General features: G+C 34.1%; 1 protein-coding gene and 1 long non-coding RNA gene across 4 annotated transcripts in view; both read left to right on the forward strand.

Annotated features, from left to right (window-relative positions):
- The first annotated feature begins 1,259 nt into the window (after window positions 1-1,259).
- The window catches only part of LOC127841634 (flavin-dependent L-tryptophan oxidase RebO-like), a 138,482-nt gene continuing 118,138 nt past the window's right edge, over window positions 1,260-21,603 (forward strand). Inside the window, exons 1-7 of one of the 2 annotated variants that reach the window (XM_052370620.1) lie at window positions 1,260-1,381; window positions 2,264-2,495; window positions 3,074-3,158; window positions 3,299-3,436; window positions 3,647-3,757; window positions 4,534-4,727; window positions 4,841-4,892. In XM_052370620.1, coding sequence (XP_052226580.1) covers window positions 1,317-1,381; window positions 2,264-2,495; window positions 3,074-3,158; window positions 3,299-3,436; window positions 3,647-3,757; window positions 4,534-4,727; window positions 4,841-4,892 — 877 coding nt within the window. In that variant the 5' untranslated portion in view covers window positions 1,260-1,316. Of the gene's footprint in view, window positions 1,382-2,263; window positions 2,496-3,073; window positions 3,159-3,298; window positions 3,437-3,646; window positions 3,758-4,533; window positions 4,728-4,840; window positions 7,043-21,603 lie in introns of those variants that run through there. The other variant, XM_052370622.1, reaches the window with a different exon arrangement.
- On the forward strand, window positions 12,499-18,023 carry LOC127841643 (uncharacterized). Of its 2 annotated transcripts, none has more exons than XR_008031190.1 (3): window positions 12,499-12,685; window positions 14,152-14,327; window positions 17,144-18,023. It is a non-coding gene; the product is annotated as an uncharacterized LOC127841643 (long non-coding RNA). The 2 variants fall into 2 exon arrangements; XR_008031189.1 differs by having other exon boundaries at window positions 12,500-12,685; window positions 17,141-18,018.

The following is a 21,603-nucleotide window of genomic DNA, read 5'->3' on the forward strand; positions in this document are numbered from 1 at the left end:
TGGATTGGTCACTCTTTAACTTTTGCAACCTTTCTTGACCGATGCTATATTTCTATTTCACTTTTAATCTTTTTCTTGCGCACCGTTAAATAATTGTCAGTGATGACAGGTTAACGTATCATGTAGATGTAAATGTAGATGAGAACAAAGGTATTTAAAATATAATTATATCATGAAAGCTTTAAACATATATTAACAATGAACATCACAGTATGACAAAACAGACGTCTTCTCAAAATGCGCTCTCTTTTGAATATACATCTATCCTATATGTTAGTCAGTAGTCTCTAAAGTGGTTGCTCAATATATCCTCCATACCGAGATTTCCGCAGTCCTGAACAGGTGGACCGAATACTGGAGCGACCCATATGACGACCCGATTGAACCCGACCCCTGTCTTTTTCAGAGAGATCACAGACCATAACCGACGACGAAAGCCTGTCGATACTAAAGGCAGAACTGGAGGGGCAAAGCGTAGTCTGAAGACAAAAAATCTTTGGCCAACGTTCCTTCCGAGGTGATTCAGCACAGAGGAGAGGCAACGACTGCAGCAATGTCGGTACTATGAAAGGATCTATGAGAACAGTACAAGTGGCTCAAAGGTTGGACCCAGTCTCTGGTCATTTCCCTACCGAAAAACGGCAACCTCAAGCTGTGCGAAAATACCAGCGCAATCAGCCTCAACAGAAATCCAAGCAAAGTCATGCTACGCTTCATCCACAACCGACTGCAAAACAACGCTGAGGAACTGCTGGCGGCAGAGAAGGCTGAAATCAGAGCTGGACGGAGCACATTGAAGCGATTCTTCAACTGCATAATCAACACCAGCAACCCAAACGTTAGTTCTTACATAAATTCATCATCATCATCATCGTCATCATCGTCATCATCGTCATCATCGTCATCATCATCATCATCATCATCATCATCATCATCATCATCATCATCATCATCATCATCATCATCATCATCATCATCATCATCATCATCATCATCATCATCATCATCATCATCATCATCATCATCATCATCATCATCAACATCATCATGATCATCATGATCATCATGATCATCATGATCATCATGATCATCATGATCATCATGATCATTCTACGCTAGAACTTAAAGTAAAGTTTTACAAAGTTTTTTTTACCGAAAACCAAATAAGAAAAATAATGGCCGTTTTCATAACATAATACTTCCATGAAATGAAGTAATTTTTTCCTCATTTAGCGAGTACTTGTCGCAAACACAAGGATATATATAAAGCCTCTCAATAGTTGACCATGCGACGTATTGATTAACTACCGACTGAAATGTACAGTGCGAACAATACGTGCGGGGGACGCAGTCTCCACTTTTGGAAAAATCAAGTAAACATGTAAGATTTTCTTGTATAACGTTTTGTGCAGGTAAGATATATGTGCAAGTTTATATTTAATGTGTTAGATAGAGCTGCAAAAATACGTTTGGTGAATTAGTTAATCGATTGTGATTTGCTCGAATCATTTATTGCCACTAAATCAATTCAGAGCTGATGGGATTTTCGTCTTATTATTAAAATAACAAAACTTCAGGTACAGTTTTGTTCATGTTCCTTGTCATGGCTACGAACGAATTATTTGGACATGTTCTAAACATATATGCTAATGAAAGGAACTTCATTCGCGTAAATAGCCTAATTGATGTTCTGTAATTTAAAACATAAAATTATATTATCGGTTATACATACAATAATACTGACAACTAAGTAGTAGCACAAAGTGTGCATTTTACTTTACAAAGATGGTAGAATAAAAACTGAACATTGAACATTGTTGAAATCTACGTTACCGACTTGTGGATTTATTACTGCGATGCTTAATCATTCATAATATATTTTAAACTTCGTACGACGGTAACATTGTTAACTCGATACCTTCTGTCATCTACATGATGACTCTAGTTAAAGAAGTTTTACGCTATTAAAATCCTACCCTGACGTTGATAGCAACGGCATGTGCATACGCAACATGAGTATGGTCACAAATAAATGCTCGATTAAGTGCACGTGTGTTCAAATATATTACTTAAAACATGTAATATAGACTTGCTTTGGACATTCTTATATAGATATGGCAAGACAATTTAGTTTTGGAAAAAATATTAGTCAATATTTGATAAGTGAACGAAGGCTGACCGCACCTGATTGTGTAAACAAATGTTCGGAAAACAGTTTTGATATTGATAACGACACTGTTTTGTATTTGTTTTGTTTTAAAAGGTCAAATGAGGTTGAAACCTTCATTCAGCAAGATGACTTGTTTAAAGAACGCATGGGATGTATATATGAAGGCGGTCTCAGATATGCCTGGGCGATGGAGTACGATAACAAGAATGCAGAGGCACTCTATAAGGTGAAGGTGGAACCAGAAAATGCCCAGGACGTCATCGTGGTTGGGGCGGGTATTTCCGGGCTGGTCATTGCTTACGAGTTGGCGCAAATTGGACACAATGTAAGTTTTATAATCTTTTCAATACAGTCGTAGTTGTATTTTTTTTTTATTAGTTATAATTTATTTGCGGTGTAATATTACTAAGCGTAGTGCTACTTTGATGCGTTGCAACAAATTGCGTGTAACGTATGCACCTTTCAATAACACATTCAAATAATGGCATAATAGACGACATAGATCGTTATTCAAAAACCATTAAAAACATTTCCAATTAGATTCCGAATATTAATTCAGTCATTTATGTTCACAAATTACAATTTCAAAACATTACAAAAGAAAAATACTACTTTGAAATTTCTTTTCCATCAGGTTTTCCTTAGGCGCTTTGTTTCTACGAACCACTGACATTCTACATACTATGACCGTTACATTTTCACAATATGAGAACAAACGATTGTCCAAATGAAATCACGCATATGAACTAATTTAAACACCCTTGAACATAAACAGGACTGTATACATATTTACAGCTTGAATTTCTTTAAGTGGAAAGAAAAATGGGGAAACACTGTTAATAGTTACCTTGTGGTTGTTTTATTATTATGCGTTTTTAATATTCGGTAACTTAAATGCTTCAGGTGACCATCCTTGAGCTGCAGAATCGCGTTGGAGGCAGAATCAAGACATTCTACCATGGTTTCGCGGATGGACAGCATGCCGATGGTAATTATACAGCAACCTGTATACCCAACGTTGTATTACATTAAAATATTTCAGTTTATGAGTTTTTGAGTTTATGTTGATGTTAAATACCTGTTTTAAGAGTAGGGTGTTGACCATCAAGACACAACATTTCAATTTAGGTGGAGCAATGCGTCTGCCGCCAAACCACTTTCTGACTCATTACTATTGCAAGCACTTTGGTATTGAATTGCGACGTTTCCAGAACTACCAACAAAATGCCTACATGTACCTGTATGGAGACAAAATAAAAATGGGAGGTTGGTAAATACAAACGCTTTACGTACCTCAGTATGTACTTTAATAGTGTTTATAATTGGACGTGTTAGAGAAATAACACAAAACATATCCACACAAACAAAAATTTAGCCAGAAAAACATATAGGTAATTATTACAATTGATGCATTAATCAAAGTTAGGAACTACTATACTAAGCAAGTGCAAATGTATTTTGGACACATTTTGACAGATTTTTATGCAAGAAACGAGTACTACAGTGACAAGTATTGGAAGGGATGGGATGAGACGCTTCTGAAGGGAAGCTCAGATGTGAAAGGAAAACTAAAAATCAATGGAATACGTAAGTTGTTGTCATGCGTAGAAAAGCTATGTGCGTATAAAATGGTTATGCTACATTGTAATTGTATATTAATTTATAAGTAAATATCAGTGAAATATATATTACACGACACAAGTGTGTGACGTTCGGGAAGCCCTCAAACATTTTAGAACCTTTATTCTTTGTATTGGCCGTTCCAAGGCGATGATCCAGTTTAATGATCATATTATGTTTATAGTTGGTTTTATGTTATAAAAGTAATGAATATTAACAAGCAGTTCTCTCATTATATTGTGTTTTTTTAGTTTCATTGTGTATTAATGTAATCATAATAGAATAATAAGACACTTGCCGAAACCATGAAATATCCCGTGCCGCATTGACAGCTAAATTGAAGGGCAAACAATTCGGGAATTTGATTACAAATACATGAAAAAGAGTCTTGCACTTCCACGCTCTATGAGGATGATCCCCTGGAAGTTTCAATTTTATGGCTTTCACAATTTTGAAGTATTTCATCCTCCAAATTTATAACATTTGATACCACTGTCATATGTAGATGGCTAAGTTCATTGGCACATGGCGCCTGAATGTGTAGATCATTGTGAATGAAAGCAGTTGCATGCATATCTACACTTCATGGTAATGACAAACATTTAATAGCTTGAGACATCTTAATGTACAATTTCCCAGACAAATTTTTCAAAGTCTAATAAAAAGAGTGACACCAATATAACCCTACCCTTTGAGGGTATTCTTATAATAAAACAAATGATTATGCATGTTATACATTCTAGATGACTACTTTGATCAAACTATTAAACCCGTAATGATCGAGCTTGGACAATACCCAACGGAAGAGGACTGGACAAGGTGGGTAGAGAAATGGAGCAAATTTTCCACTGAGGACTTCCTCCGAAGCGAGACCTACTCACGTCCCGATAAGCTGAAACTTCAGCCATGGCCAGAGATAGCAATTGATGGTCACAAGGTACAATGATTTAACTCTCTTTCTGTACACATTTTTATGTACACTTTCTATAGCATTGAATTGATTTCCAAATGCATTTTCACCAAATAAAATAATGATAATGTTCGTCATAGGTGTCTTCATACTCCCCAAACATAAGCGGATCTTTGGTGGAAACATTGCGAGGTATCTTAGGCGGTTGGTGGCGAGATGAATTGAAGACCCCAAGTGACGGTATGTCTGCACTACCAAATGCCTTTCTTGATAAAAATGATCATGGATGGAACCTAGATGTTGAGCTACGCAACAATATCGTGTATGGATTCAAGGTACAAAGCATCACAAATGATTCCAAGCTGAAAGTAAGCGGAGCAAACGTTATTACAGGACAGGCTGCAAACTACCCATGTGATGCAGTCTTCGTCACAGTCCCGCTGAATATTCTTCGTCAGATTGATATTCCGTTTCTTTGCAAGGAAAAGCAACAAGCAATAGCAGGTGTTACGTATGGCACAGCAACGAAGATCATGCTGCAATGCAAGGAAAGATTCTGGCAAAAGGATGTCGGTAAAGGAGGTTTCAGCAAGACATCTGATATCATCGGTCAACTCCATTATCCTGATGACGACGACTCCGACATTCCCGATTATGCGCGAGGTATATTGATGGTGTACTCGTGGGCTCAGGACGCCCTTGCTTTGGGCTCACAAAGTCACGAAGAAGCCATTGCAACTGCCGTGTGCGAAATCAGCAAAATCCACCCAGAGATGAAAGATTGGTTTGAAGTTGGAAAGGTCCAGGCCTGGTATAGTGATCCCGCAGCACAAGGTGGCAATGCGTCGCTGAAACCGTACGAATACCTTTATCATCTGCAATCCCTATGGAAGTCTGAACACCCGCTGTATCTAGCTGGGGAGGCGATATCATGGAGCAACGCTTGGATTCAGGGCGCACTATTTTCCGGTTTGTCGCAGGCATTCGCGTTCCAGTGTCGCATGGAAGGCGTCAAGGAGTGTCAGCCCTGGAAATGCTGAAATGTTTGATTTCCTCTAGTGCTGACGAAAATTGAAATATTTTATGCCAAAAACAAATCAAACGTGAATTAAACATTTTTAGCTCATCTATTTTTTGAAAAAAAATTATGAGCTATTGTCATCACCTTGGCGTCGGCGTCGGCGTTGGCGTTGGCGTTGGCGTTGGCGTCGGCGTCCGGTTAAGTTTTGCGTTTAGGTCCACTTTTCTCAGAAAGTATCAATGCTATTGCATTCAAACTTGGTACACTTACTTACTATCATGAGGGGACTAGGCAGGCAAAGTTAGATAACTCTGGCGTGCATTTTGACAGAATTATGTGCCCTTTTTATACTTAAAAAATTGCAAATTTTGGTTAAGTTTTGCGTTTAGTTCCACTTTTCTCAGTAAGTATCAATGCTATTGCATTCAAACTTGGTACACTTACTTACTATCATGAGGGGACTGGGCAGGCAAAGTTAGATAACTCTGGCATGCATTTTGACAGAATTATGTGCCCTTTTTATACTTAGAAAATTGACAATTTTGGTTAAGTTTTGTGTTTAGGTCCATTTTATTCCTTAAGCATCAAAGCTATTGCTTTCATACTTGCAACACTTACTAACTATCATAAGGGGACTGTGCAGGCAAAGTAATGTAACTCTGACTGGCATTTTGACAGAATTATGTGCCCTTTTTATACTTAGAAAATTGAAAATTTGATTAAGTTTTGTGTTTAGGTCCACTTTATTCCTACAGTATCAAAGCTATTGCTTTCATACTTGCAAGATTTATGAACTATCATAAGGGGACGGTGCAGGCAAAGTTATGTAACTCTGACTGGCATTTGGACGGAATTATGGGCCCTTTATACTTAGAAAATTGAAAATTTGGTTAAGATTTATGTTTTGGTCACTTTACCCCTAAAGTATCATAGATATTGCTTTCATACTTGGAACACTCACAAACTATCATAAGGGTACAGTAAAAGGACAAGTTGCATAACTCTGGTTGTCATTGTTACGGAATTATGGCCCTTTTTTGACTTAGTAACTTTTAATATATGGTTAAATTTTGTGTTTCGATCCACTCGAAGTATCAAGGCTATTGCTTTCAAACTTCAAATACTTACATGCTATCATGAGGTTACTGTACCTGGCAACTTGAATTTTACTTTGACCTTTGAATGACCTTGACTCTCAAGGTCAAATTATTAAATTTTGCTAAAATTGCCATAACTTCTTTATTTATGATTAGATTTGATTGATACTTTGATGAAACTACTCTTACCTGACATACCACAATAGACTTCACCCAAACCATCCCACGTGCCCTCCCCCCCCCTCCCCCCCCCTCCCCCCCCCCCTAATTTTTTTTTTTTTTTTTTTTTTTTTTTTATAAGATCATCTCACAAATGACCACCACACCCTCACACTATACCCCCACCCCACCCCCCCCCCACCCCCCCCCCCAAATTTTTTTTTTGATTTTTTTTTTTTTTTTTTTTTTTTTTTAAGATCATCTCACAAATTATCACCACACCCTCACACTATACCCCCCCCCCCCGATTTTTTTTTTTTTTTTTTTTTTTTTTCGCTTTTTTGGAAGATAATGTAATAAATGTCCACAACCCCACACTATACACCCCTCTTCACTCCACTCCTCCCTCCTTTGTGATTGAAAATGAGAGTCCCTTCACCTTTAAAAAGAAAATAGATGAGCGGTCTGCACCCGCAAGGCGGTGCTCTTGTTTAACTTTATATGCACGAGATTGTATACAGAAGTGTAGAAATAATTGCATGATTTTGTGCCTTGCAATTTCAATAATCAAATGCATGAACTGTTGTGTTTGCCTATACAATTTAATATGTAAATGTTATTATACCGATGTTTCCGCGTTAAAATCACAATCCATAATCCGTGACGCTAACGTTTGCTCTCCGGGTACTCTTGGAATGTGGTATTGTGTATCAACTATGAAAATGCTAAAATTTCTGATTTGCTGATTTGACAATTGAATTTGAGCTGTTTTATTGTATACACAAGTACAACATAAATACTACTCCTGACAACTCATGTAAAGTTATGAGTATTTGATATAGATTTTAGGAAGCAATTTACAAAAATGATATATTTGTTTTGCTTTTGTTTCTTATGCTATAGATAAATATGGCGTGTTCGCATACACTTTTATTTACGAATTATTTACATAAATAACATGTACATTATTGGTACGCTTACACATTTTTTGCGAATATGATTGTGTCGATATATATATCGATGTTATAATACCTATCCATAATCCAAGTGTTTAGCTTTTTAGATATCAACTGTTGTATACATGTTCACTAAAAGCAAATATTGTCGGAAGAGCAGTCTGACTTTAATCATTTTATGCGATGCAAATTTGTTTGTATTTGAACATAAATAGCATAGATTTGAATGGGATGAACCTTTTTTTCATTAATACGCAATTAAGTATTTGTTTTTAGATACAAATTTATGTAACCGTTCAAATAAATTTTGTTTCAATCTTTGTATATGCTATTAAATCAGTAAACGTAAATCTAAATAAAAATGAATTTTAATGATATTATATAGACTCATTTATTCAATAAAGAAATATAAAGAAATATATTCGCACTGGTTTTGTTGTCCATTTAACAAACAATTTTTTTATATTGGCCAGGTCTAGTTCGACAGCACAATTTTGTTCATTCGGGGATCTGCAAAGCACTAAAACGGATTCGTGTAAGCGGCCTCGCACAGTTCATATAGCATTCGTTTCATGATATTGGAGACACATCAAGAATTCAATAATTCTAATTTTAATAACAGGTCGATACAAATAACGAATATTACAACGATCGCAACACTGGCACTTATGCAAGTGAATGTACAAATGTAAAGTTGAGAACTTTATATACACTTAATGTTGAAACCACTTATAACGCAACATATCATTGTAAATATTTTTACAACACTATATCCGAATGTCGAACTGAATATCGAGCTGGAATGCCGTGCCAGCACAAAATTTGGTTTGAATGTCGAGCTGAATGTCGAGCTGGAATGCCGTTCCAGCTCGGCAATCAAAAATAATTGTAGAACACTATATCCGAATGTCGAACTGAATGTCGAGCTGGAATGCCGTGCCAGCACAACATTCGGTTTGAATGTCGAGCTGGAATGCCGTGCCAGCTCGACATTCAAAAATAATTGTACAACACTATATCCGAATGTCGAACTGAATGTCGAGCTGGAATTCAAGTCATAGTTATAATCAAGTGGTAAAAGCTTTTGTATTTTAACATCACGCGAAAGGAAAGCGTGGACATCTGTTCATCGTACATTGTAAACATGTCCAAAACTTAATACTTGTGTTTGTACTTTGGTTTAATGTCGGCAACAGCACCTAGAAACATTTGGTTTTGTACTGTAAAAACTCACCTCATCGTAAGGTACAACTGTTTTCTGTATTTTTAAGCAACCAAGCGATGCTCTAATGAATACAGTGTAGGTTTACATGTACTCCTGATTACTTATGGTAATCGGGTGTCAAGAAACATGTTTGTGTCAGAACATGTAGTTTAAGGTAGAGCCAGTGTAATGGGAACCTTTCCAAATATAATCTAATGTATAATTTTCTAAATCAGCATCATTTCACTGAACTACATGCACATATTTAGGTAGGCTTTCCGTGCTTTAAAAACAAATATATACTGATTTTTTCAAAACCACCCACACGCTCGGCTTTTTCCAGTTTATTTGCACCCCTGGGGTATATGAAAGTTCTATAATTCATCCAGATTTGGGCATGCAGTTGGCGTGTATAGATGCAGTAAAGGTGTTTAAAGTTTAAACAAGATGAAATAAGTATTCTTTTACAGGCATTTATTTTTCATAACTTGTTATCTATGGAAGAGCGACATGAAATGTTAGTGGTTTAAGCCAAGTAGAAATTGGATTGGTGAAACACAGTGTCATAAAATTAAAAATAGTATCATTTAAGTAATATTTTGAAGATAGTTTTTATAGATACACTATATACAGCAAAAATACCAAAAGATAGACAGATTAACCGTTTACCTTTTGAAATAAAAATAAAAGTGCAACATGCATGATTCGTTTTTTTTTCAGCAGTAAATCACCCAAAGCTTGGTTTATACAGGTATTTATTGCAATTTTTGTTTTATTGCTGGAAAACCGGACTACTATTTAACAAAAACATAGCTTATATACTATATTAAATCAAATAACGTTAAAAAAATAAATAAAACGCGTCGCAAAAAAGTATGCGTTGTCGGCAGAGTTCGAACCTGCGCGGGAAGATCCCAAAAGATTTGTAGTCACTCGACCTTAACCACTCGACTAAGACAACTTCCAAAGGCTCTTCAATCTTCAGAGAAATCGTGGGAAATCATTACAGTTTCTCTACCTTAAACCTGACTCTAATCTGTACCAAGTAATTTAAAAACCAAATGTTTAGTTTTGCTGTTGTATATGTTATTATTTTTATTTCAATTATGAACGTTGGAATTAATATTGATGTTAGTTTTAGATGTGGATTTTCTATCAATTGCTTTGTTGTTTTGTTTTTTCATTTAAATCATCACCTATAACTTTGATGCCCTGAAAGTTTTGTTCATTATTTCTGAAATGTTTTTAGAAACGCATTTCGTAGTGTTTTATTGTTTGGCGCATATACATTCAGTAATGAATATGCATTGTTTTTTATTTCAATATTCATACCGGTGTACCTTTCATTTTCATCGTGTGAATAGTTAATGACATCGAAATTCAATTGTTTTTTATTCAAAATAGACACTCCTTTTCTGTTACTGTTCCCAAAGGAGTTAAATATATGCCAATTTGAAAAATCTTCATTGAGTAAAGCATTTATATAATCAGAAAAATGGGTCTCTGGCAAAAAAGTGATATATGCGTTTTGATTTAATTAATACTGATTTACCCTGGCTCGTTTTAACGGGTCCCTTAAACATTGAGCATTAAGGGAAACAGTATGCAAAACATCTTCCATACTTATAAATTACAATCATAAATACAGAAGTTCGATCACGAATGAGTTGTTTTGGTTTTCAACAAAAAGTATTTTACCAAGAGCGATCCATAAACATGGCAAGACTCTGTGTTAAGCCTAGCATCGCTAATATCGCTAATCGGTAATACTGCTTGTAAAATGATACAACTTACTTTCCTTTTTATGAGTAATGAAGCGTGCCCGTCAATACGCTATCTCTTGCACGACGGTTACATTACATTCACCTCTGTGTTGGGCTCAGAACGGACTATTGTTATGAAAGCGTCTCATTTATGTCATGATTTATGTCATGATCATTCCAAGCGTTCATCATTGAGGTTACAGAATACTAAACAATCTCTTGCACGACGGTTACATTGCATTCACTGCATTAAAGAAAACCATCTCATACCATGATATCTTATATCAGTCTTAATTCATTATTATAAAATTGATTTGGGTTTTTTATGTTAAGAAACCAACATACATACACACGTCGAAGCAATTCCTAACGTCACTCAAAAAAATATGTTCAATTGTTTACATTTGTGAAGTGCGTGGAATGATTCCATCTGCGTAAATGGGCAATAAATTATTTCCAAAGAGTTGCATTAAAACTCGCAAGTTTTTGCACGATTTATCGTACATTTAAAAGTCATATTTCTTAATTTAATGCATGCGATCTTAAATATCCAATCAAATATACGTTGAATGCGTTTGTTCGGTTTTATTTATTTTATAGACAAAATGGAGGGCTGAGCCTTTCGCAGAGTTGTATGTGAGAGCAAGGAACGACAACTTTGCGTGGAGATTGATCAATACGCACTACGTCTATCGATCTACTGAAGGTAAAAATACCATTTAAAACAATAAACGATCGAGTATTCATCTTGACACACACATAGGTTGAAACTCGATAAGCTGAATGAGTGTTAGTAGTAACACGACAATTTTGATGCGCTAAATGTTCAATATCATCAATTATATTATAAAAAATTGAATGTTCTTAAGCATGTGGTTTTGATCAACTTTGCTTTGTACTTAAAATACTGTTTACAAAACAATTTAGGATAACCAAAATTGCTCAGTTAACAAAATCTATCTCCAGTTTCACAATTTGTCAGTTTATTGTTTATTCGAAGTTTCTCGCGGTACAAATGTATGGCAAGCGAAATGCACATTAAGTCCTTAAACCACGGTTTAACAGTTAACTATATAGTTAAGAGACTTTGAACCCGGGTTCAAAGTGCCGTTTGCACATTAAATCCTTAAACCCGAGTTCAAGAGTTTGAACCGCAGTTCAAAGTGTGTCTAAAAATAGATACAAATCTGTTATCTGAGACAACCAATTAGCGGAGCTTAAACCACAATTAGCTATATATAGAAGGTAAATGCCGCGATTTCATTGGTCCTCTCTTAACTATAAGGTTAAGAGACTTTAAACTGCGGTTCAAATTCTAAAACTGCGGTTAAGAGGCGCGGAATGCACATTAATTATTTAACAGTTAATTATATAGTAAAGAAATTTTGAACCCGAGTTCAAAGTGCCGTTTGCCCATTAATTCTTTAAACCCGAGTTCAAGAGTGTAAACTGCGGTTCAAAGTCTTAAACTGGGGTTAACAAGCGCGGAATGTACATTTATTATCTAACTGTTGAATATATACAGTAAAAATACTAAAATGGAAGTTATTACACACCATGCGAATGTCCTATCAAGTAAAGGTGACGATTAACCAAAATGAAGTGTAATATAACCTAATTTCAATGGGTTTTATGCGGTTCGAGTGTTCACAAAACACCGGTTGACCTTGAAAATGACATGGGACGATGATGGGTAAAAAACAATCTCGTCGAATAACATTTCTCAATTATCAACGAGTTTAAGCCGTTGACACTGCATTGCATGGGAAGAAAAGGTGATATTAGGTATGTTGTTAAATCATGTTGTCGTTTTATTACCAAATTTATGGATGTAATCGCTAAATTATCTCAATTTCTTAACCCGGAAGTGGATAGTTCCGATTTATTTACGGAACCACATACATTGATAAATATGCACTGTAGCAAATCTTCATATAATCAATCTTTGTACAGAGAATAAGAAAAAAACACTAGTTTAATAATATAAATCCATAATTAATCAAAATCATATGTTCAACCTCTCCTATACCACTATACCATTGTACTACTAAAATAATGATGTTTTAGAACGATTTGGAAAACAGACCGGACTAAAACATCCGTATTAATAATAATAATAACAACAAATAAAAGCTTTATTTACAAAACGTTACACAAAAAAGAAAAATGGAAAAATGACATGACAACATTTTATTATGACAATTTAACTTAACTAATACAAGAATAATGGTTATGCATTAATTATAAATAATTTAACAAAGCGGGATGCTAAGAGTTCTTTATCGACGCACTCCCACTCAATGAGGTCTATTAATGTATAAAGTTTCAAACTGATGCTATTAATACTTTTTAACGAGACAGACGACGGACAAGTGATCCCTATAAAAAAACATTTGGTAGAAAACAATATTAATGCATAGTATTCGATACAAAAGGATTTGTTCGTTTACAGAAAATACTATAATTGTAACATAATTATACTATGTACAACAACCTCAAGGTAGACATAATGTAATACAAATTTGTAGTTAACGAAATAAACAAACTATAAAATGAATCATAAACATAATTGTCTCGCGTTCTGAGAAAACTGGACATAATGCTGGTGCGTAAATTGTTATCCCAGATTAGCCGTTTCAATCCGCACAGGCTAATCAGGGACGACAATTTCCGCTTTTATGGAATGTTTCGTTTAAATGATGTCTCTTCTTAGCGAAAATCCAGATAAGGCGGAAAGTGTCACTTTACGCACAAGCATTATGCCCAGTTTTCTCAGAACACGACACAATTATGCATGTTCAAAACCATTTCTAGCTCCATTTCCCCACATTCTCTTTCACTATTGCTTTAACTTGTATTTTTATGGGACCGTTTCATCAAAGATCGTACGACAATCTTAATTTATAACTTAAATTTAAAAACTAAAAATATACAAGCTGTTGATAAATAGCTCCGCAAGATATAAGCCATTGGTAAGAAAATGATGAAATAAATGATTTTACTAGAAATAAGCAAAAATATGCTTCGGTCTGTTAAAATAATGTTTCTTTGAAATTCGTATCGTATTCTAAATTTGTCGTACGATGTTTGATGAAACGGGCCCATAAGAATATAAGTTAAAGCAAGAATTTGACAGTATTTGAGTGATCTCAGCTATATCATACTCTTGGACACACGCAAATACTGTTTATAGATTTAACGGTTCATATTGTTTCTAAACATGGTTCAATATCCTTTTAATGTGTGTTCAGAACAGTGTTCAGATGGATCTATTCAGTGTCATAACTGTAAAAAAATGGTCGCATCGTCAGTGCTATGACATGTCGGACACAGACCTAAAATCATGGTCTCCATCGTACCTTAAGTTTGTGTGTCAAAAGTGTGGATTTCGTAATGGAAAGTACGACGTCGAAGCTGCACTCAAGAGGTATGTACACATGTATTAGACAAGTTTCCGATGTTGATCCATCTTAGCTAAAGCCGATTTGAATAAATTTTCTTTAGCAAACCCTTAGTCCATAATATATTATACAATAAATATTAAGATATTCGGCGTAAATTGTAAAAATTATGGTTCTAAATAGACATATAATTGCATTTAGTTTAATTAAAAAAATAAACAAAGCGTTCATCACGTTATCTTATATGCGTCGTAAAACATTTATTTAATTAACTTAAAACGTTTATTGTATATATTGCTTATAAAGTGTATACGAGTTATTATGGCACATCTAGTGATGGTTTAACGTATATATTGCATTATTAATTGTATGTATACCGTCTCTGTGTCTATTCACTAAATAAAGAAAATATTCGTCACGCACTGCGATAATTTGAAATGAACGTCACACAGTCAGGTGTTATTAGAAATTGATTGATTATTAATATGGTACTTTTTAAAAATTGTGATTTGTTTTACCTGTAGAGATGTATTAGCTAAAAAAACAGTATCTTTTTTACTTTCGCGTTCGGTATAAGCAACTAAACATAAATCAAATTTGTATTTTGTTACAAATCGTGTTCGGTATAAGCAATTAAACTTAAAGTATGTGTAATTTGATTCGCACCTATCGCCTAACTCAACGTTCAATGGCACGCGCACTTTATAAAATTATTGCAACTAATGCAAGCTAGAATTAATATGTGACTACTTGCAGTGTCATGCGAAAATGGATCTTATTTCTAAATATCCACCTTCACACTTTATTAGCGCCGTCTTTAATTAGGCTATCTTTATTTAAAGAACAGATTACTGTGAACTTAATAAAAATGTGCAACGGTGATGTGGATCCATTCTCGCAAAGAGCTATCAATATACAAAGATTGGAAACATCCATTCAGACCATTCGAAAGTATCGGAAATTCAAGCGGCGGAACCGAGATCTATATCACGTGACATCAATCGAGCAGACGTCTTTTAAAGCCGAATTGTGTAAAATAATTGCCATCATCGTTATCGTGTTCACACCTGTCTTTATTGACTTTAAGGGTAGTATTATCGTAATAGTAGTAATATTTTTGTAAAACTTTGCTATTTGTGGATAGATTCGGTTAATTTTGGATTTAGTTAGTTTCATTTTCATATTGCTACAGGTGTAGACTAAACTCATATCACCATATTTAGTACACACTTGAATATCCCTTCCTGTAAGACGTATGTTAATGTTTATGTCTATTTATTTTTTACAAATTAAACTACGAAACCTCGCCAGACTTAATAGAGAAAAGGGTAGCTTCTGACCACACTGCGCGAATGCCGCTTGTCGTATTTTACCCGTGTTTGCATAAGTCGGCAAATATCTTGCTCTGCTTTTTGAACTAATTTATGTCAGTTGATCAATGCATATCATGTATACTATGTACTGCAATTAAAATTTATTCGATAAAAAACACTCGAAATTTATAAAAATGATATCGCAGTTAACGAGTACTTCTGGGTCAAAAGGCTGACGCCTCAAACATACGTTATATATTATATAAATTGAATATTCAACCTACGTGTAACGTTGATATGTGACGTCGATGTCACGTGAAATTTGCCGTAAATTATATTTATCAACTACAGTTAAACCAAATTTAAATGCGCTTAACACACATACTTACTGAGGTCTCTATGGCATTACGTTTCAATCGCGCTTTTTGGAATTCATGTATTTTAAGCTTAAATATAAAGTCCGTGATAATTAGTTAGTATAATATGTAAATTTCATTGACTTTTGCCAACAAACTAATGAGGTATGGAGAAAATCCACGAAATTCTGGAACACCCCTCGTATATATATATATATATATATATATATATATATATATATATATATATATATATATATATATATATATATATATATATATATATATATATATAAAACATTGAGTGAAATAGCGCTACCAAAAAAATTCCATGCAATCCATGTACCGTTTGTGTTAGTTAACAACATCAATTGACGTATATATTTTATTAAGAATAAAAACATACATACATGTTTATATTTTTGGTAGCGCTAGTTCACTTACTTTTTGATACTTCGGGAATCTGGAAAAATAAATCTCCATTTAGGTTATATTACATTACTTGAAAATAGTTCATATTTTCATTATATTCGGTAATAAAAGTTCGCGATGTGAAAAATGTGAACATCTCTCTTTAAAATATAACGACCTTTTGTGATCATGAGTACATCAATGTAGACTTCAATTAATCGCTGTATAAACTGGTTATTTCCCCTGATATGCAACCGATTTATTTTTTTATTATTATCATTTTCTTATTAGCCTCTAAACATGCACACACATCGTAATATCAAGGATTTCGTCGATTGTCATTATATTAATCTATGGGCATACATGCATAGAACATATGGTTAAAATGTTTAAACAATTAAACGCAGTTATCTACACTTTGATTAACTTTACCATAAGCATGTGCACTTTAAATTGCACTAGGCCAAGGACAATATTTAAAAAGATTTAAGCCAGATCGAGCACACTGAACAATGAACTGTTCGTATAAACAACTTTGGTGTAGTGTTTCAAGTTTTTGAATTGCGCAGTTTGCAGGGTTGTAAAGGAAGTCCTAGGTTGCAATTGGTAATCATATTCGTTTGCAACTGCCGCAATGAATGCATTCAACGACGTGGAAAACCATGTTTTAAAATACAGCTATTATGTTTTGGAAGACCTTTTCAATCATTGAGTGTGTTTAAAAGCCAATAAATATTTAAATATCTCTTCCGCTTTCAGCAGTCATGTGCAATAGGTGCGTATCTAAAATTCTTGTCAAGAGAGTCTACAGACAGTTGGTGCCCTGGAGATTGGAGACTCCCATCATATGCTGTCACTAAATGGAGCGCAGTAAATTTTGCGACCTACACATTTTCCAACGTACTTAAAATGTTGTTTTTTTCATAAAAAAGTGATATTTATAATTATATGAATATCATAAGCAGTTAGTAGGTAGTTCTTTGAGGAGAGTGATGTTGACCAACATTGACGTTACGTTTTATTTATTTGTAACAATGAGGGGGTAATAATCAATAAATGGTGAGAAATTGGGTATTTCTTTTATAATAGTCTACAATGGTTGACAATCTTCCCCGCTCTTTAAAATAATAATAGGTGCTTTTAAGGCAGTTTCTCGCATTTCCTTGTCAGTGTCATAAATAGCCATTTATTTTTACCACTTGTGTCATAGTGAATATACAGTATCATTATGATTTCTCAAACTCCAGTTTGCAAGACATGAAGTATGTCAATAAACTTTACTAAGTTATGAAAATATTAACATAAATGCAATATCAATAGATAGAGATTTTATAATTAATAGATTTGGTTTATTTTGAACTTATTTTGTTTCATTTTCATATTGGTTCATACGTCAAGAATGTGGGTTGCTATGGCAACAAATACTACAAAAAATAATGATCTGACAATGGTGGAGCCGGTAGGGGACATCATTGCTTGGCAATAGCTTGTTTAATGTATGATTCGGTAGAAATACAAACACTAAATAATGTCATTTATCAATAATGCAACTATTATACCATTGGTGAAATTGGAAAAAGATTTTATATTTTTGTTCATTATCCCATGTGAGAATTTTACCTATAACCTTTTGAAAAAAATAGTGTTTGGCTTTGTAAATGTGGCTCAGGAAAAGATACGAATCGCATCCATGTAGCCATAAATTATCACATCTAATTTTGAACGCTTCAACCAAAGATTTTGAAATGCGAACATTTGTGCAAGACACCGTTAATATGTATTTGCTTATGGTATGCCATGATGATTATAGATCTTAGGATCTTCTCACCCACTCAGCGCATCCATTATTATACGGAAACGTATATGGTACACCCCAATAATGTGGTCATGCCGGAATAATTTATACCGACTTACTGTGAAATAACATGGTATGTCGACATAGTTTTGTAGCTTTCCCCACCTTAATTTTACTCGTCATAACGACATTAAGTTGAAGTCTCTACGTAAATGTTTCCGGCTTTTCCCGAAAATATATTTGGTCGACATGATCTAAGTCGACAAATCTACATAATTTTTGACGTCATGCTCTTTTGAAAATGACTTGTCGACACGATGAGTTAATTTTTAAGCCATGACACCTTTTTTATATCACGTCGTCATAGAATTTTGACATCATCACATTATTGCAACATTGGTTCATGACTTCCGGCGTCGAACAGATGTTTAGTTTTTGGTATATTCTTTTGAAACACGCAAGGCCTCAGACAGTCCATTTTTACATCAGGAATGCTTGGTATAAAGGTAAAAATAACATTTGCAAACAATAAATATTAATGTGTTCGTTGGATTTTATGGGCATTTAGAGAGCTTAAATCTCGATTGATTCGTTTAGATATTTCGCTTTAACTAATACATGCAAAACGTGTGTTTAACGACTCACAACTTTTTTTATATTGCAGATTTGTGTCTTAGTGGCACTGAGGTTTTTCATTTCGGCTTCCTTGCGAATTGGAAACCATTGATCGTATTCAAGAGAGATACTTTGTAAAGAAACCGTACTTTGGGTGTAAAGATGACTTCATACCCGTCCTAGAACATGTGTGTGAAATGCAGCGGGAGCAACTGCCAGTTCCTGAATCGATTGAAAGTGCGACTTTTTTGTTCTTGGCCTTCACTGAAATATTGGATGGTTACTAATTACATATGTACAAATATATGCTTAAAAATTGGTTATATTTTGCAAATTTAGTTGTTAAGTTAGTTTAGTTCAAGTAAGTTTCGTTTCGAGTTTTATTTACAATGTTTCGATAAGCAACACAAATTGATATTCTTGTTATTAGAATTGATCTTGAAGTAGTTGAACGTTGTTATTTTGTTTGTTAAAATAAATTCACTCATATTGTTGTACACATTTACAGACATTGCAAACAATGAAACGTTACTAATTGTTTGAAAACACGGCGGTCATTTAGTTATGAAATCCTCGTAAATTGTGGAATGTTCCTTTTAAAATATGGTTCTTTTAAAAGATTTATTAACATTTTATTTCAAACTTCAATATATTAAACAAAACGACTATTGTAAATCTTATATTTAATATTAACACTGTCGCAAATATATGATATGTTTATTTTGTATTTTCTTACTTGATTTTCTGTTCCTGAAACTCCAGTGTATATAGTACATATTTGAAATAAATGTTCATACTGCAATTAGATTTTTATTTTTTTTGAATGGTCAAATAATTCGTTTTTGAGGAAATGGAAAATTATTCAAATGTGACACAAAATTGGGTTATTTGTAGATCAATTTTAGGGCTAGTTAATGTGATCGGTCTTTCTTCATTGTCCGTCAAAATTTGCACTAAAGCGAAATCACCTACTCAGCTGTGTCAATAATACCAAAACATGAACAGTCTTCAAAGCTAGTAAGGTTGTAGTTTGCTTTTATTTCCATATTATGTCCACATCGCACATTACTTATCAAAATATATTTTCAAAAATTTGAAATATTTGTTTACGAGCCGGTATAGTTTTATATGAGTTGTGATACACGTACCCTTTGACTAGATCGGTCTGTGGTCTGACCCTATATATATATACTCAACTGGATTATTGAAAGCGAATTATGCATTTAATCGCCAATTTTACGTGCAGTCATCATTGTAAAACGACATTAATGCACGGCGAATTTTTTTAGTAACGATTGACTAATAACATTTTATTTTTCTTGCAGTTTATTACATAATTACAATTGCCCTATGTTTCACTAGTGTACATTATTCTGATTGGCCATAGTATATCATTTGACTGGGCTTTAATATTCAATGAAGCGAGTTGCCTCCACGAAGCGCACGAGGAAATCGAGCGTGGGACAACTTGGTTTAATTATGCCATGTGCGACATGCACACAGTCTAAACTGCGTATTGTAAAAGGGGCGCCTACTAAATTGATGCACGAATAAATCCCAAATTATATTGTATTTTAGCCAAACCATTAAAAACGTATGCAGAATGATAATCGTAATTGCATGTATAAGAATTGAAACGCTCTTTTCTTCGCTTCAACGATGTAAGTAGGTTAGTTTTGGTATTTAATTCGGCTTTATGCAAATTAGTTCCTCACACAAAACATGCACATTTTCAACTAGAGATAACTAAACATCTTACATTTAAAAGACCGGAAAGCGCGTTCAAGATATCACTTCAATAGCTGCAGTGAAGTATCAAGCAGATACATAATGGTGAGCATTAATATACGATTCAATAAAACCTTTATTCAGATTTAACAAAAGTTGACCTTCAAATCTTCGCATAGAAGCTGATAATTTAAAATATAAATCTCTAATTCTAAATATCAAATATAAAAAGATGATTTATAAAACAACATAACAGCTAATGAGTTTCAAACTGTTCTTCAGTATTTATTCAGAAAAAGTAAGACAAATGAAAACAAAGTTAAGGCCATATCACTTTCTGAAATGGTCAGAAGTGAGTGGGGTAATGTAAAACAATAATTGCTTATATTAACATTGTATTATGAAGTTTGGAACAATGTGCACAATTAAAATGACATATGCTTAAGTGATACATGAACCAGTTCTAATGAAATCTTTCAAAAAGAGTATATAATAACATGTTTTCACCTTATAAACCACTTTCTTCTTGGGCTTTGGAAGTCCTTATTTTCTTGTTTTGTTCATAAATCCGTTGACACCAGCTGGAACCTACACTACTGTAGTAGATAATGTTAGAGTATTATTAAATATTACACACTAGAAACACCGAAAAAGGGATACTTTTGTGCAAGAAAAAAATGTAAACAACTAGAGTAAAAAAATAGTACACTTGAGCAAAAATGTGTTTGTCAGAAACACTATGTCCCCTTTTGCGCCGCTTTGAAGCTATATATTTGACCTTTGACCTTGAAGGATGACCTTGACCTTTCACCGCTCAAAATGTGCCGCTCCATGAGATACACATGCATGCCAAATATCAAGTTGCTATCTTCAATATTGCAAAAGTCATGGCAAATGTTAAAGTTTGACGCAAACAAACAAACTAACAGACAGCGCAAAAACAATATGTCCCCACCACTATAGTGGTGGGGGAAACCACTATAGTGGTGGGGGAAATTAAAAAGTATGGTGGGCCAGAAATGATATTTTAAAAATGAAAGATACATAAATATTGAAAACATGTTAATTAAAACCCTTTAATTTT

This window comes from Dreissena polymorpha, chromosome 8, assembly GCF_020536995.1.
Source record: "Dreissena polymorpha isolate Duluth1 chromosome 8, UMN_Dpol_1.0, whole genome shotgun sequence".
NCBI lineage: Eukaryota > Metazoa > Mollusca > Bivalvia > Myida > Dreissenidae > Dreissena > Dreissena polymorpha.